Genomic DNA, 17248 nt, shown 5'->3' with positions numbered 1-17248 from the left:
TCAGACATTTTCACTCTATTGAGAATAATGACAAATAGGGTAGAAGCCAATCTTGTTTTTTCTATCAAGGAATTATACAGACTGTTCCTTGTTGACCATATCACTGGTGACATTCTTGCAAAATGTGGCTAGGATAGACAATTCAGCTGATTGAATAGGGATATTTGGAGCAATAGGCTCCACAAATACTCCCTCCTCATTGATGGGGGAACCCAGCACGTCAGCACAAAAGACAAGGCTGAAACATTTGCAACAATCTTCAGCTAGAAGTGCCGAGTGGATGATCCATCTCGGCCTCCTCCCGAGGTTCCCAGCATCACAGTTGCCAGTCTTCAGCCAATTTGATTTACTCCACGTTACATCAAGAACAGCTGAAAACACTGCATACTGCAAAGTCTATGGGCCCTGACAACATTCCGGCAATAATCCTGAAGACCCGTGTTCCAGAACTAGCTGGCCCCTTAACCAAGCTGTTCCAGTACAGCTATAATATTGACATCTACCTGGCAATGTGGAAAACTGCAAAGGATTGTCCTGTTCACAAAAAGCAGGGCAAATCTACCTTGTCATTTACCACCCCCATCAGTTTACTCTTGATCATCAGCAAAGTGATTGAAACAGTGCTATCAAGCAGCACTTACTCAGCAATAACCTGCTCACTGACGTTCAGTTTGGCTTCCACCAGGGCCAATCAGCTCCTGTCCTCATTAGTCCAAACATAGATGAAACAGCTGAACACAGGAGGCGAGGTGAGAGTGTCTACCCTTGACATCAAGGCAACATTTGACCAAGTATGGCATCAAGAAACCCAAGCAAAACTGGAGTTATTGGGAATTAGGGAGAAACTCCGCTGGCTGGAATCATACATAGCACAAAGGAAGATGGTTGTGGTTGTTGGGGAGGTCAATCATCTCAGTCCTGGCACATCACTGCAGGAGTTCCTCAGGCTAGTGGGTTAGTCTCCTATGCCTAACCATCTTCAGCTGCTCATCAATGACCTGCTCTCCATCACATGGGCAGAATTGGGGTCGTTTGCTGCAGATTGAACAATGCTCAGCACCATTCACAACTCAAATACTGAAGCAGACCATGCCCATATGCAGCAAGACCTGGACAATATTCAGGCTTGGCCTGCTAAGAGGCAAGTAACTTTGAGCCACACAAGTGCTAGGCAATGACCATCTCCAATAAAACAGAATCCAGCCATCTCCCCATGACATTCAATGGCATTACCATCACTGAATCCCCCATTAACATCATCCCGGGGGTTATCATTGACAAGAAACTGAACTGGACCAGCAATATAAATATTGTGGCTACAAGAGCAGGTCAGAGGCTAGGAATTCTGTGGAGAGTAACTCACCTCCTGATTCCCCAAAGCCTATCTACCATCAACAAGACACAAGTCAGGGGTGTGATGGAATGCTCGCCACTTGCCTGGATGAGTACAGCTTCAACACTACTCAAGAAGCTCAACACCATCCAGGACAAAGCAGCCTGCTTGATTGGCACCCCATCCGCCACTTTCAACATCCTCCCTCCACCACCAATGTACAGTGGCAATAGTGTGTTCCATCTCCAAGATGCACTACAGGAACACACCAAGGACCCTTCAACAGCACCTACCAAATGCATAACTTATACCACCTAGAAGCACAAGGGCATCAGTTGCATGGGACCAGCACCAGGTGGATGGGGCCATCACCACCTACACGTTCCCCTCCAAACCACACACCATCCTGGCTTGGAACCTGCAGGTGGTATAGTGCTCCCATGCGTCTGCTGCCCTTGTCTTTCCAGATGGTTGAGGTCGCTGGTCATCATATGGTGTCAAACTTCAAGTATTTTTGGCACTGCATTCATCCAAGCAAGTGGGGAGTATTCCATCACACTCCTGTCTTACGCCTTGTAGTTAGTGGGCAGGCTTGGGGAGTCAGAAGGGGTTACTCACCACAGAATACCCAGTCTCTGTCCTGCCTAGATGTCAATCAATAATTCCTGTACCTATACTGATGAATACGTCAGTATGAATGAAGTTGGAAAGTTTGCTTTTTTCATGGGCATGTATGTTAAAATCATCCAATTATAGAATGATTCAGCACAGGAGGGCATGATGTCCTGAAAGGTCCTCATGCCCAAGTTGGCTCTTAGGTAGACATACCCAAACAGTCCATCACCTGGACTTTTCAATAGTCCTGAAAATCCTTTTCCTTCAAGAATTTATTCAATTGTCTTTTGCGTATTACTACTGAACCTGCTTCCTTTAGTCTTTCTGGTAGTGCATCCCAGATCACAACTCACTATGTATAAGAACATTTACATGTCATTTCTGGTTCTTTTGCCAGTCACACTAAAACTGTGTCGTCTGGTTACCAACCCATCTGTCACTGGAAACAGTTTCTCCTTATTTACTCTATCAAAGTTGTTCATGATTTTGAACACTTCTACAAAATCTCCTCTTAACCAGAGAAGAACAACGCCAGCTTCTCCAGTTTCTCCACGCAATTGAAGTGCCTCAGCCCTGGCACCATTCGAGTAAATATCTTGTGCACCCTCTCAAAGGCCTTGACATCCTTCCACAAGTGTGCTGCCCAAAATTGAATGCACTACCCCAGTTCAGACCTAACAAGCGTTTTCCAAAGCTTTAGCAGATTTTCTTTCCTCTATTCATAAAGCCAAATTTTTTTTTTTAAAACAGCCCTCAAGTTGTCCTGCTGATTCATCATGTACGCTGAAACTGGAGTTATGATTGTGCAGTGCCAAACCAAATCCTGGAAAATTAAGGTAGAGATAGGGCCACCAAGGGATTCACAAGGACAGTTAGGGATGGGAAAAAAGTGCCAGCAATGCCCATAGCTCATGAATGAATAAGAAAACAAGCTAAATTTACAGGCAATCATGTGAAATGGCAGAAATGTTTAACTGTTACTTTGCTTGAATTTTTAACAATGAAAAAAACATGGTAGACGCAACATCAGGAAACTTGACAAGCTAAAGGCATAAAAATCCCAGGGCCAGATGGATTGTTATTTATCTGTCTATAGAATACTAGCTACAGTGTCATATGACAAATCTCTATGAGCATCCACACAAGAAAAAAGTTTTTTGAGCTCCAATTAGTGAGAAGCAGAGTAAAAATTCAGGGTCACAATCTCTCCATCTAACTAAAAATGTGATTAAATTCATTGTCAGGAAAACTAGGTATGTCCTAAATACCCAATATTAGTATGGCAAATTATTTAAATCTAATTCACCTTACACTGAAATTGAAGTGGTGCATGATATTCCCAGCTCCACACACGTGCCAGTTTGAAGGGTGATACAGAAGATCTGAGCAGGGGGAACAACAGTGATTCTGCTAACTTCTTACTTGTAAACCAGAGTTCTTGGTCATCCTGTCATTCAAGAGTGCCTGATCTCTCCACTTTGCACAACAATCTCCTCTTTCAACTATTTGGTCAAATCTTTCACCATGGGTTGTGAATCTTTAGAGTTGTCCAACTTAGATGGTTGTGGATGCTCCACCATGGAGCATATTTAAGGCTGAGATAGACAGGTTTTTGGGGTCTCAGGAAATTAAGGGATATGGGAAGCGGGCAAGAGAGTTTAAGCAGAAGACCATGGCTATCTTCTTCCTCAGCACCATTTTCCCACCCACTTCCCATATCCCTCGATTCCGAGTGACCAAATGCCTGTCAATCTCAGCCTTAATTTTTTTAAATTCATTTCTTTTACGGGATGTGGGCGTTGCTGGCTAGGCCAGAATTTATTGCCCATCTCTAATTGCTCTTAAGGAGGTGGTGGTGAGATGCCTTCTTGAACCGCTGCAGTCCGTGTGGTGTAGGTACACCCACAGTGCTGTTAGGGAGGGAGTTCCAGGATTTTGACCCAGGAACAGTGAAGGAACAGTGATATATTTCCAAGTCAGGATGGTGAGTGCTTGGAGGTCAACTTCCAGGTGGTGGTGTTGCCATGTGTCTGATGCCCCTGTTCTTCTAGATGGCAGTGGTCTTGGGTTTGGAAGGTGCTGTCTAAGGACCCTTGATGAGCTTCTGCAGTGCATCTTGCAGATGGTACAGACTGCTGCCACTGTTCGTCAGTGGTGGAGGGAGTGAATGTTTATGGAAGGGGTGCCAATCAAGTGTGCTGCTTTGTCCTGGATGGTGCCAAGTTTCCTGAGAGCTGCACTCATCCAGGCAAGTGGAGCATATTCCATCACACTCCTGACTTGTGCTCTGTAGATGGTGGACAGGCTTTGGGGAGTCAGGAGATGAGTTACTCACCACAGGATTCCTAGCCTCCGAACTGTTTTTGTAGCCACAGTAATTACATGGCTGGTCCAGTTCAATTTCTAGTCAATGGAAACCCCCCCCAGGATATTTTCAATTTTGGAGCCTCCATAACCCTCTGGGATAGAGAATTCTAAAAATAACACACACTAGTGAAGAATTTTCTCATCTCAGTTCTAATTAATCAACCCCTTATCCGAGACTGTGCCCTCACGTTCTAGATTCCCCAGCCAGGGGGAACAACCTCTCAATGTATTCTGATTCTTGTATCTTTTAATGAGATCACACCTCATTCTCCTAAAATCCAGACAGTACATGGCCAATTTACACAGCATGTAATCTCATCAAAGGACAACCCTCTCCTCATCCCAGGAGCCAATCTAGTGAACATTTGCTGTTCCGCCTCCAAGGCAAGTATATCCTTCCTTAGATATGGAGATCAAAGCTGTGCACAGTAATTTAAATACACCAAAGCCCTGTGTGATTGTAGCAAGGTTTCCTTATTCTTGCACTCCAGTCCCTTAAAATAAAGACCAACATGCCATTTGACTTCCTAATTACATGCTGTACCTACATGCTAACTTTGTGTTCCTTGTACAAGTACTTCAGAGTCCCTTTGAACATCAACATTTGCAAGTTGCACGCCTCTTAAAAAATATTCTGCTTTTCTATTCTTACTACCAAAGTGAATAACCTTACATTTTCCACATCATATTCCATCCACCACTTTGTTGTCCACGCGTTTAACTGTACCTATCACTTCACAGCCTCTGTGTTCTGAGTTTACATTCCCACCTAGCTTTGCAACATTTGCAAACCTAGATACATCATTTTCAATCTCTTTGTCTAAGTCATTGATATAGCTTGTAAGCAGCTGAGGCCCATCACCAATCCTTGCGACACTAATTACAGTCTGCCAATTTGAAAAAGCCTCTTTTATCCCTACTCTTTACTTCCTGTCTATTAACCAATCTTCTATCCATGCTAATATAGTACTCTAACTCTACGAGCCCTTATCTTGTGCATTAACCTTTTGTGTGAACCTTATCGAATGTCTTTTGGAAATCCAAGTATACTGCAACTACTGGTTCCCCTTTATCGACCCTACTAGTTACATCCGGGGGAGGCGGTGGCATAGTGGTATTGTTACTGGACTGGTAATCTAGAGACCCAGGGTAATGCTCTGGGATCTGGGTTCAAATCCCACTACAGCAGATAGTTAAATTTGAATTCAATAAAAATCTGGAATTAAAAGTCTGATAATGACCATGAAGCCATTGCTAATTGTTGTAAAAATCTATCTGGTTCACTAATGTCATTTAGGGAAGGAAATCTGCTGTACCTATCTGATCTGGCCTACATGTGATTCCAGACCCACAACAAGTGGTTGACTCTTAAACGCCCTCAAGGGCAATTAGGGATGGGCAATAAATGCGATGTCCACATCCCATGAACAAACAAAAAAATCCACAAAAAACTCAATTTGTCAAACATGATCGTTCTTTCTGTAAAACCATGTTGACATTGTCTGATTATACTATGATTTTCTAAGTGCATCGTTAAGACTTATTTCCTTAATAATAGATTCCAACATTTTCCCAACAACTGCTGTCAGGCTAACTGGCCTGCAGTTCTGTTTTCTCACATCCTCCTTTCTTGAATAGCGGTGAGGGGCTGGCCCTATGGTTTACTCTTGCTCCTATTTATGTTCTTACCTAATGCTGAATTATCTGAATGATCTACATACTTTTATTGAACATTAACATGGAAGACACAAAATTTGGCAAATCTGTCATCATTACTGGAGCTCGTTTCCATGGGGCGAGCGAGTGGCACCAGGTGAGTTGCTCTTGCTGAGAGCCAGCAGAGAATATGATGGGCTGAATAGTCTGCTTCTGTGCTGTAACAATTCCATGTTTCTCTTCTATATTACAAGGATCACTTTCCTTCACAACCTACATTTTACTATCTTTAGCAATGTATGGAGAATGTGGTATGCAGAAAACAGAAAAATTATGCACCCAGCAGGGTATTCTTCTATCTCAATCCACACACTATGCTGTCCTAACCAGCTATTCTTATGTATCTTGCAAAGGTACAGTATAGCTAATTTATGTTTTGAAATATCTTGGATGAAAATGAGCTGAAAATGTACAACATCAGGAAGGGTTCTTTACAAGTATCGAAACATAAAGAGTCACACAGGGGCATGTCATATAAAGGGTAAAAATAAGGCTGCCATTGATGCAATTTTAGCACAACAAAAACATATCCTATTCCAGTGGTCTGTGGAGTTCCTCCTCACAGAATTAAAGCTACTCTATAAAAGATCTTTACCCCTTTTACATATTATGACTTACTTTGGCTTGTCTCATCTTCCTCTTTACTGTAAATATCTTCACACTGCTCTCGATTCTCAAACACCAGTTTCGCATTGTGCAGTTCATTGTTGCTGTGCGATGGAGGCATCTCTCCAGTGGAATGCAGTTCATTTTTCAGTTCTAGTATCTGAAGAATACATGTGTTTATGCTCAGCTATTATTTCTTTCATATACTAATGTACTCTGTACACAAAGAGCTACTGAATTTTAATTGCAGTTTTAACCTGATCATGTAATGCTTTCAGCTGTTCTGCATGTTCTTTTTCTTGATCTTCCAGAATTTTTCTGTGATCCTCTTCTTTCTTAATAAATTCAATTTCTCTAAAGTAAAAAGTAGATTCTGAGATCATTTTATCACAATTTTAATTTTACAACCAACACAAAAAATAATTCTTTGGTTTTTGTTGTTTTGTTGCACAAGGATTTGTTTCCTTAGCCCCAAAAAGCGAAAACTCCAAATGCAGAATATTTATCTAACCATATATTTTTCATCACTGGCTTTCTTGGCATAAGATTTCTACATGTCCAACAGCTCAATGTTCATGTTCCACAGAGCATTTAATATATAACTGTACTTATGTTGATGATCCTCAATCCTGCTCAAAGTGATTGACACCTTTTTAAGAAAATATCAGAATCAATACATAATGCATTGCTTTTACTAGGTGTCTGATCCGTATCAACTTTTCTCTCCAGGTACCTTTCATTGCTATCAACCTTCCATGTACCAACCTGCAATAACACCTGGGCATATTGCTTGGTATCACTGGAATCTTTTTTTAAAAATGTGTTTCATTCTCCATTAGTGTGTGAACACTTGATCACCCCATGTAATGTTCTTTGGCCACTCTGAGGCTTGGGTTGTGGGACTGCTCTAAAAATCATTATATGATACATACTAATCAATTCCTAGAATGTGTGCCAGCTGTGGCTCAGTTGCTAGCATTCTCACCTTTTAGTCAAAAGGTTGTGGGTTCAAGTCCCAGTCCAGAGGCTTGAGCACAAAAAACTAGGCTATCACTCCAGTGCAGTAGTGAGGGGGAAATGCATTGTCAGAGATGTCATCCCTTGGATGGGATGCTAAACTGAGGCCTGTCAGCTCTCCGAGAGGGACATAAAAGATCCCAAGGCACTGTTTCAAGGAAGAGCAGGGGCCTCACCACCAGTGTCCTGGCCAATATTTATTCTTCAATCAAGATCACAAAAACAGATTATCTGGTCATTATCATATTGCTGTTTGCGAGAGTTTGCTTTACACAAATCGGCTACTGCGTTTCCTACAACAGTGACTATACTTCAAAAGTACTTTATTGGCTGTAAAGCATGCTGGCTGTCCTGAGATAGTGAAAGGCAGTAATGTAAATGTAAATATTTTCTTTTTGTTATCTCAGTGGTGAAATACCAATGGTAGAGGGTAGTCGGCTTTAAAAGCAAAACACAACGAACGAAGCATAATGTTATTCTACACCGTATTAAATACAACAGTTCACAAACATCACCATATTATTGTTCAGTGCATAAAAAAGCTTACTTTTGTTGGTATTCCTTTATCAGTTTCTTAGCCTTGTTATATTTTTTCTCCAAAACATCATACTGAGATTGGGTCTCTTTCAAGTGCTCATTTACCATTTTGCAAAGATTTTGTGCTTCTAACCAGTATCGTTCCACCTTTTGCATTTTCTCTTTATTCTCTTCAACACTTTGTTGAAGCTGCATCTTTGTGGTTTCCCATTTAATCTTCTCTGCTTCAGCAACTTTCAGCTATTGTAAATAAAGAACATCTTTAAGTATTAGAGCTGTCCACGTGTGCAGTTTTCTAAAAAGCAGCATTTATTTTTAATAAATTGAGTAGAAAATTCTACACACCCTTTCTGTCACTTCACTGATTTCTGCTGCACTAATGGTGTTCTTAGTTTGAAGCTGAAGGTAAATATACAAATTGAAAATACAATTAGACTGATGCTGTAAAGTACTGCATAGGTAAATTGAAGCTGATGCACAGGTATGGACCAATGACTTTTCCCAGTTAACTGACACTATGAAATACTCCATTGCTATACAGGAGGAGGACTGGCCGAAACAGTTCTGCTTACTCAGGTGTCTAGTTGAACCTCTTTTTATCAAAAACCAGTTTGTGATGAATTAGTATATGACAAATTCAAGGATACCTTCAGGTAGCACCAAGACAAAGATTTGCCAGTCTATGTAGTCGGGAAATTTAAGGTACATTTCCCTTCATTGGTTGGATTACATGATGCTCAGAATCCCTGAATTGTTACAGTGCAGTAGGCGGCCATTCGGCCTATTATGTTTGCACTGGGCCTCCAAGTGAGCAGTGCACCTAGTGCCATTCCCTCTGTCCTTTCCCTGTAACCCCGCACATTCTTCATTCACAGGTAACAGTATTTCCCCTTTGAATGCCTTGATTGAACCTGCCTCCACCACACATTCAAGCAGTGCATTCCAGGCCCCAACTACTAGCTGCATGAAAAAGATTTTCATGTCGCTTTTGCTTCTTTTGCCAATTACATTAAATCCGTACCCTCGCGCTCTCGATCTTTTCATGAATGGGAACAGTTTCTCCCTATCTACTCTGTCCAGACCCTTCATGATTTTGAATACTTCTATCAATTCTCCTCTTAGCCTTCTCTTCTCCAAGGAAAACAGTCTCAACTTCTCCAATCTATTTTCATAACTGAAGTTCCTCATCCCTGGAACCACTCTCATGAATCGTTTCTGCACTCTCTCCAATGCATTCAAATCTTTCCTAAGGTGCGGCACACAGAACTGGACGCAATACTCCAGCTGAGGCCGAACTAGTGTCTTCTACAACATAGCCTCCTTGCTCTTATATCCCATGACCCGATTAATAAAGCTTAGGATACTGTATGCTTTATTAACTGTGCTCCTGTCCTGTCACCTTCAGTGACTTATGCACATATACACCCAGGTTCTTCTGTTCCTCCACTCGCTTCAGAATTGTACCCTTCATTTTATATTGTCTCACCATTGTCTTCCTACCAAAATGAATCACCTCACATTTCTCTGCATTGAACTTCATCTGCCACTTGTCCGCATACTCCGCCAACTTGCCTGTGTCGTACTGAAGTTCTATACTATCCTTCTCACAGGTCACAGTACTTCCAAGTTTTGTATCATCCACAAATTTTGAAATTTGCCCTGGTGTGCCCTGTACACCAAGATCTAGGTCATTGATATATATCAGGAAGAACAAGGATGCCAACACTGACCCCTGAGGAACTTCACTACAAATCTTCCTCCAGCCCAAAAAACATCCATTAACCTCTATTCTCTGTTTCCTGTCACTCAGCCAATTTTGCATCCATGCTGCTACTTTCCCTTTTACTCAAGTACTCAAAGTAAAATGGGATGACTTTGAATAAAGTTTTACCATAGTGTTGTTTTAAGTTACTAAAGGTACATTTTATCTTTAAATCCAACTAATGAAATACACAAAGTTCCAAAAAAAACCTGGTTTCTAAAACAGAGTGCATTTATGAAGTTGGTACCAATCTGGCAATAAGTTTATTTTTAAAAAGTATGAACACAAACCTCTCTTCTTCCTGTCAAAGCAGACGAATTAGTGCAATGAGATGCCCTAGTTAATGGAATGGAAGGCTTCTTGCTCCCCAACTCTTTAAAAAAAACTCAGTGCTTGTAAATCCCATGATCCTGCTGAACACAATGGACCAAATTTTGCATTCATTGGTGTAATAACAACACTCGCTGCTGATCTCGAAGAATGCTGTCTAGAAATCTCTGGTGTGGATTTCACTTTTCCTGATGTAAATTTGAATCTGGTGCCAAGACAAGGTGGCCTCCAGGTGTCCAACAACAGTGATGTCCTCATGCAGGGTAAAACAGCCAATCACATTGAAGAATTCTTACAGACAGCAAATCAGGAAATAATATTCACTGATTATCCTTCAATTTTTTAGACATTTTTCAGAGAAAAAAATTAAGATTAGGACATAGGCATTTTAAAATTGAAATATTAAAAACAAAACTTTAAAAGTTTTTCTATATTAAACTATGAAACTATCAAAATGCAAAACTGACATTCCACAAATATAAAATTAGCTTTCCAGGGTCAGAGAGGTTGCTCAACAATAGTTATGACTTAGTGCACTATTAAAAATCCAATCACACCTCATAAACAAGGTGTAACTATTCGGGGATATTAGAGTATAAAAAAGGAAGTTCTGGTCAGTTCAACTAGCTCTAAAGATTGCCATTTGCGGGGTCTTTGACAATGCATCCTGTGGAAGAGCAGGGAATCACTGACAGTAGCATTTGGATTTCCAAGTTTAACAGGCACAAAATTGAAATCTGTTTCACAAGATAATATTGGTAAACTCTGACAGTTATCAACATCATTTAAACTGCAAAGTCCAGGCCAAAAATGTCACTAAAAACACTATATTGAAAAGTCTAATATAATAGATCATGGTAAACCCAACTCTTGAAATATGGGATTTTAAAACAATTATTTTAATTTTTTGTGAGAAATATGGAATAACAACCTTGTGTAGTTTTGAAGTACTTTTTATATTCTGGATATAATTGTGGTTCTATCACCTCCATCTCGTGTAATAATCAACTATTGATTAGAACAGTCCAAACCAGCGTTTTTATTTTTGTCGAGGGATGCCCAGAAATAAAAATTCACTCAAGAGGAAAAGAATGTTTCTATTCTGAAATCTGAAATAGTGCTAGCTACATAAAGAAAATAGCTAATGCTGCAGAGCACATTTAATCATAACAGGAACTTAAATAGCATGCTAGCCCAACAATCTAATGATTAATAGAGAGAAATTAACTAGAGTCTAACCACTCCAGTTCGAAAACCTACAGCCAGTCGGGAAAAAGGGAAAAGACACAACTAAGAATAAAGAAACTTGTGAAAAACGTTAAAAAGTTACCCAAATGCAAAGAAGATACTAGAAACAAGTAGAAGTGAAGAAGCCAAAGGCAACATACTGTTCCATTATTATAACAAAAAGTTTATCAATGGAACATTGTAAAGTACCTTAAGGCTGCAAAGGTCATAACTGAGAATCAATTCAAAATAGTTACCATACTAAGTAATTACTTTATGGAAACATTCCCTAAAGAAGACATTATTAGCTTTCCACCTATCATGGGAGGTTTTACAACCAAATTTAATAACTGACATCATTTGCATGGAGGTCACTGACAGACTCAAGACCAATAAATTTAGTACAGGTGGTACATACATAACATTCAAAAAATGTTCAGCCAAAACACTCTTCAATGGGCTACTAGGCGCCACAAAGAAATAAGTGCAATGCCAGAAGCTCCTGAAACAGTTCAGAACTTTTTACAGTAACTACAAGCCCTTAGAAATTGGCTAAAGCTAGCAAAATGTCTATCAAAACCTTCTACAGCTTTACTGAAAAACAGCTGAACAGCCCTGTAAACATCACTGGAAAAGACTGCCACCTGACTTGGACTCATCCATGTTTGTGGATCAAAAGCAACAAATGGTAATTACAACTGGGCAGGTGCAAAAACAGCATTGGAGAGCCTAACTGAATCATCCAACCCCAATTAGCATACACATGTTTCAGATGAGAGTTCCAGTCACCTGGATCAGGTCCACACAAAAATTAGGATGGATGGGAAATCAGCAGTAAGCCAGCTTTTCTATTCTATATGCGATTTTGGTGCCACTACCGTCCTGTATAAAAATTTAGGAAGCAGTAAATCAAAGTTGGTTGGAGCATAGGAAGTTCTCTACATTAAATGTCGAGCAGCTAGATGAAAAACAGACAATATTGTCATTACTGGTGGGAGGCTGTAATAATAATTTTAAATAGGCAACTTCATTATAAATGGAACAAATTGACACAAATGTGACAACAGAAAAGCACATGCAAATGCAAAATTTTAATATAATTTATATTATCAGAAACTGTTACTTATTGATACTCCGATGTTTAAACATAAGTCAATGTTTAATGGCATTGCAAATTGTAAGTCAGTGAATATGGTCACTCTCTTACCTACGTTTTTTTTTTGCAGTTCTTGTATCTTATCTCTGCACTTCGACTTCTGTCTATTTCTCTCCCTTAATTTGATCTATTTGCTTCTCTTTGGTTTATTATTCTTTCCTTTCAAATGGGAGGTGGTGAGTGCCATGGCAGGTAAAGGAGCCACCAACGGCTATAAACTGCATTTGGAGTGGAGGTTGCAGGAAAAATGTGATCCACAGCAGCTCTTTTCCCATCATCTCCCTCAGTCAGCTGTATTTTGCCTCACCCCTCCCCCTTCATTGTATCGCAAACCCCTTCCTACCCCATCATTACTCCTACCTCACCCTCTGAACTTATCCTCTGCTGTAATTCATCTCACTCTTAACACTCATTCCACTCCCAGTTATTACCTCCAAGGGTGGGTGGTGAGAGGCCTGCTTTGTTTCCTTAAAGAGGTCGGTTTGCTTTTTTGTTTTTCTTTAAAAATCAAATTAGAATGAAAAAATCTGCCTTTCTTTCTAACTTTTACATTCTCTCTCATGCATTATAAAAATTAGAGTCTGAAGTGTAAGCCATTGCCTATTTGATTAGCAAAACATGGTTTCAACTGTGTTTTTTTTAATTGCAGCAGCATTACAGGGCACACTTTCTCACCTTAACCTTGTCTGTCAGTCTCTTATATGATTCATCTTTCTCCTTCGCTTTCTAAAATTTAAGTACACAAACTAAAACTCTCACGTATTCAGAAGTACATATCCTCTGTTTTTCAAAATAACACTCCATAGAACTTTTACCTCAGTAAAGTTTTTGAATTTTTTCTTCCAGTTTTTCTTCAAATAATTTTGAAATACTTCAGTAGAAACTACTAGAAGCTAAGGGAAAAACATGCCTCAGTACAACTGATGGTGAGTACAGAAACACCTTGGGAACTTAGGTATGGTTCACTCATTCAGCCTACACAATTGAAGTTCAACTCTCAGCTGCAGGCAAACATATAAACTTCAAACCTAGGTTTTTGGGAGAGGCCAAGGCCTTAAAATAAAAACTTTAAGGTGCTAACTTTAAGGTAAAAACTAAAAGGTGCTAAATGGCACAAAGGATAATTCAATGTATGAATTTAATCATGTTTTTGTGAAATAGGCATTACAGATACATGTATTTCATCTCCTCAAAACAAAAAATCAAAATGCCCATAGTAAATGCGTATATAGTATGACACCATGTTGATGAATCACCAAGTATAGGCAGTGTAATGGTGCAAAAGATCTGGACCCTAATGTTTCAGAGTAACGGAAAATGTGAAATACACAAGGCTAAATGCAATTTATTTACCTCTTTCAGTTTAAGAGCAAGTAGTGAATCCATGTCCGATGGTAAATCTAGATTTTCATTTTCAGGTTGTTGAGAAACTTCAACTGTCCCTCCAGCTCCATCTTCATTTGCAGTCAGACTTTCATCTTCAGGAAACTCTTCAGACTTAAAAAAAATCAAAGCGATAAACATAAAATGCCAAGCAACTTCACATGACCACTTCTAACTAGGTAAGTGGTCATGTTAAGTGCTGCCTTTTCTATCAACTGTTAACTGTTTGCATGGAAGTTTCATCTTGGCTAAAATCCTCAAAACAAAAATACATTGTGGTTTAAGTCCATGCTGATAATTCTGGTAAAGTAACAGCAGCAAGGAAATAAAACTCAGTATCACATGTACACCAATGAGAAGATGAATCAGCTTACCTGCTCATTATCACTTGTACTATACCGAGTACAGTGCTGCTCCAAAAGTGCCTCCTGGCATCTTTCCTGTTCTAATGTTTCACTGATAAGCCGGGCAACTTCACTCTGTTGTCCAGGTTTTTCCCGACCAATTCGGAATCTGTATAAACATTTTCACAGTTCTTTGCTTATACCTTTGATTTTTCACATATTTCATAATACATTTGCTTTTCTCCTCCCTGATGCATTAGTAATATATATGTAATCCTCTTTAGATATGAGAGTGGTTCCAGGGAACTAGGGAATCACAAATGTTACAGCCTAGTTCAAAAAACGGGTGTAAGGGCAAACGTAACAACTACAACACAATCAGTTTAACCTCAGTGGTGAGGAAGCTGTTAGAAACAATAATCCAGGATAAAATTAACAGTCACTTGGACAAGTGTGCATTAATTAAGGAAAGTCAGCACAAATTTGTTAAAGGTAAATCATGTTTAATTAACATGGTTGACATTTTTGTTGAGGTAACAGAGGTTTGTGAGGGTAATGTGGTTGATATGCTGCCTATGGATTTCTAAGGTGTTTGATAAAGTGCCACATAACAGGCTTGTCAGCAAAGTTCATGGAGTAAAACGGACAGTGGCAGCATGGATACAAAGTTGGCTGAGTGACAGGAAAAAGAATGGCGGTAAACAGTTGATTTTCAGACTGGTAGAAGGTATGCTGTGGGGTGCCTCAGGGGTCAGTGCTAAAACCACTGCTTTTTCTTGATATATATTAAGATTCAGACATGGCTGTACAGGGCAAAATTTCAAAATGATTTCAAAATGACACAAAATTTGGAAGTAGTGAACAGTGAGGAGGATGGCAATAGGCTTCAAGAGGACACAGGCAGGGCAGATTGGTGGAATGGACCGACATGTAGCAGGTGAAATCTAATGCAGAGAAGTGCAAAATGATTCTTTTTGGTAGAAAGAATGAAGAGGGAGAAAAGAAGCTAATGGATACTATTCTAAAGGGGATACAGGAACAGAGAAACCGAGGTATGTATGTGCATAAAATGTTGAAAAAGTGGTTAAAAAGGCACATACAAACATGGAACAGGAGTAGGCCACTCAGCCCCTCAAGTCTGCTCCCCATTCAATAAGATCACGTCTGATCTGATTGTAACCTCCTGCCTACCCCCAATAACCTTTCACCCCCTTGCTTATCAAGAAACTATCGAGCTCTGCCTCAAAAATATTTAAGAACTGTGCTTCCACTGCCTTTTGAGGAAGAGTGTTCCAAAGACTCAGAATCCTCAAAGAAGATATTTCCCCTCATCTGTCTTAAATGAGCAATGCCTTATTTTAAAACCATGACCCCTAGTTCTAGATTCTCCCACAAGAGGAAACATCCTCTTCATATCCACTCTCTCAAAACCTCTCAAGATCTTATATGTTTCAATCAAGTTGCCTCTTACTCTTCTAAACTCCTGTAGGTACAAGCTTAACCTGTCCAACGTTTCCTCATATGACAACCCATCCATTCCTGGTATTAGTCTAGTAAACGTTGTCTGAACTACATCTAACGCATTTACATCTTTAATTAAATAAGGAGTCCAATACTGTACACAATACTCCAGATGTGGTCTCACCAGTGCCCTGTACAACGCTGAAGGTGGCAGGACAACCTCCATACTTTTGTACTCAGTTCCCTTCACAATAAATGATAACATTTTATTAGCTTTCCTAATTACTTGCTGTACCTGCATACCATTCCTCTGAATTTCAGAGCTCGGCAATCTCTCACCATTTAGATAATATGCTTCTTTTTTATTCTTCCTGCTAAAATGGACAATTTCACACTTGCCCATGTTATACCAGATTTGCCAGATCTTTGCCTGCTCACCTAACCTATGTCAACTTGTAGCCAACCTCATGTCCTAATTTGTGTCGTCAGCAAATTTAACAACCATGCCATCTGTCCCTTCATCCAAGTCATGTATATAAATTGTAAAAAGTTGTGACCCCAGCACTGATCCCTGTGCACACCACTTGTTACGTCCCACCAAACAGAAAAAGACCCATTTATGGCTTCCCTCTGTTTCCTGTTAGCTAGCCAATCTTCTATCCATCCCAATATGTTACCCGCTACACCATGTGCTTTTATTTTCCACAATAACCTTTGATGTGGTACCTTATCAAATGCCTTCTGGAAATCTAAGTACAGTACATCCACCATTTCCCTTTTATCCGCACATGTGACTCCTACAAAGAACTCCAATAAATTGGTTAAACATGATTTCCCTTTCACAAACATGGAAGCCTGAGTTTTATAAATAGAAGCATAGAGTACAAAAGCAAGGAGATCATGATGAACCTTTTAAAACACTAGTTTAGTCTCAACCGAAGTAATTGTGACCAATTCTGGGTGTCTCACTTCAGGAAGAATGTGAAGGTTTTAAAGAGGGTATAGAAAATTTTTACAAGAATGGTTCCAGAGATGAGAGACTTCAGCTATGTGGATAGAATAGAGAAGCTAGGGCTGTTCTCCTAAGAGTAGAGGGGGTTGAGAGGAGATTTAATGGAAGCATTCAAATTCATGAGGGGTCTAGACGTAGGTAGAAGGAAAATGTTCCCTTTAGCAGAAAGGTTGAGAACCAGAGGATACAGATTTCAACTAATTGACAAAAGAGCTAAAGGTGGTGTGAGGAAAAACTTCTGTATGCAACGAATGGTACTTTCAGGAACACACTGCCCAAAATGGTGATAGACAGATTCAATCATGGCTCTCAAAATGGAAATGGATAATGACCTGAAGAGAAAAAATTGTAGGGTAACAGGAGAAGACTTGCAAAATTGGTC

At 39.8% G+C, this 17248-nt stretch overlaps 1 protein-coding gene across 5 annotated transcripts in view; it reads right to left on the bottom strand.

The window, feature by feature from the left end:
• Positions 1-17248, bottom strand: part of LOC144686636 (neurabin-1-like) — a 112787-nt gene that overhangs the window by 41130 nt on the left and 54409 nt on the right. For 3 of the 5 annotated variants that reach the window (XM_078552097.1, XM_078552096.1, XM_078552100.1), the window contains exons 6-11: positions 14424-14562; positions 14020-14163; positions 8537-8590; positions 8202-8431; positions 6895-6991; positions 6650-6797 (exon numbers count right to left, since the gene is read on the bottom strand). In XM_078552097.1, the coding sequence (XP_078408223.1) occupies positions 6650-6797; positions 6895-6991; positions 8202-8431; positions 8537-8590; positions 14020-14163; positions 14424-14562 (812 nt within the window). The remainder of the gene's footprint in view (positions 1-6649; positions 6798-6894; positions 6992-8201; positions 8432-8536; positions 8591-14019; positions 14164-14423; positions 14563-17248) is intronic. The other 2 variants (XM_078552099.1, XM_078552098.1) reach the window with 1 other exon arrangement.

Source organism: Cetorhinus maximus, chromosome 11, assembly GCF_964194155.1.
Source record: "Cetorhinus maximus chromosome 11, sCetMax3.hap1.1, whole genome shotgun sequence".
NCBI classification, from domain to species: domain Eukaryota; kingdom Metazoa; phylum Chordata; class Chondrichthyes; order Lamniformes; family Cetorhinidae; genus Cetorhinus; species Cetorhinus maximus.
Note: the sequence above shows the minus strand (reverse complement) of the source record. Positions and strands in the feature narration are given on the sequence as shown.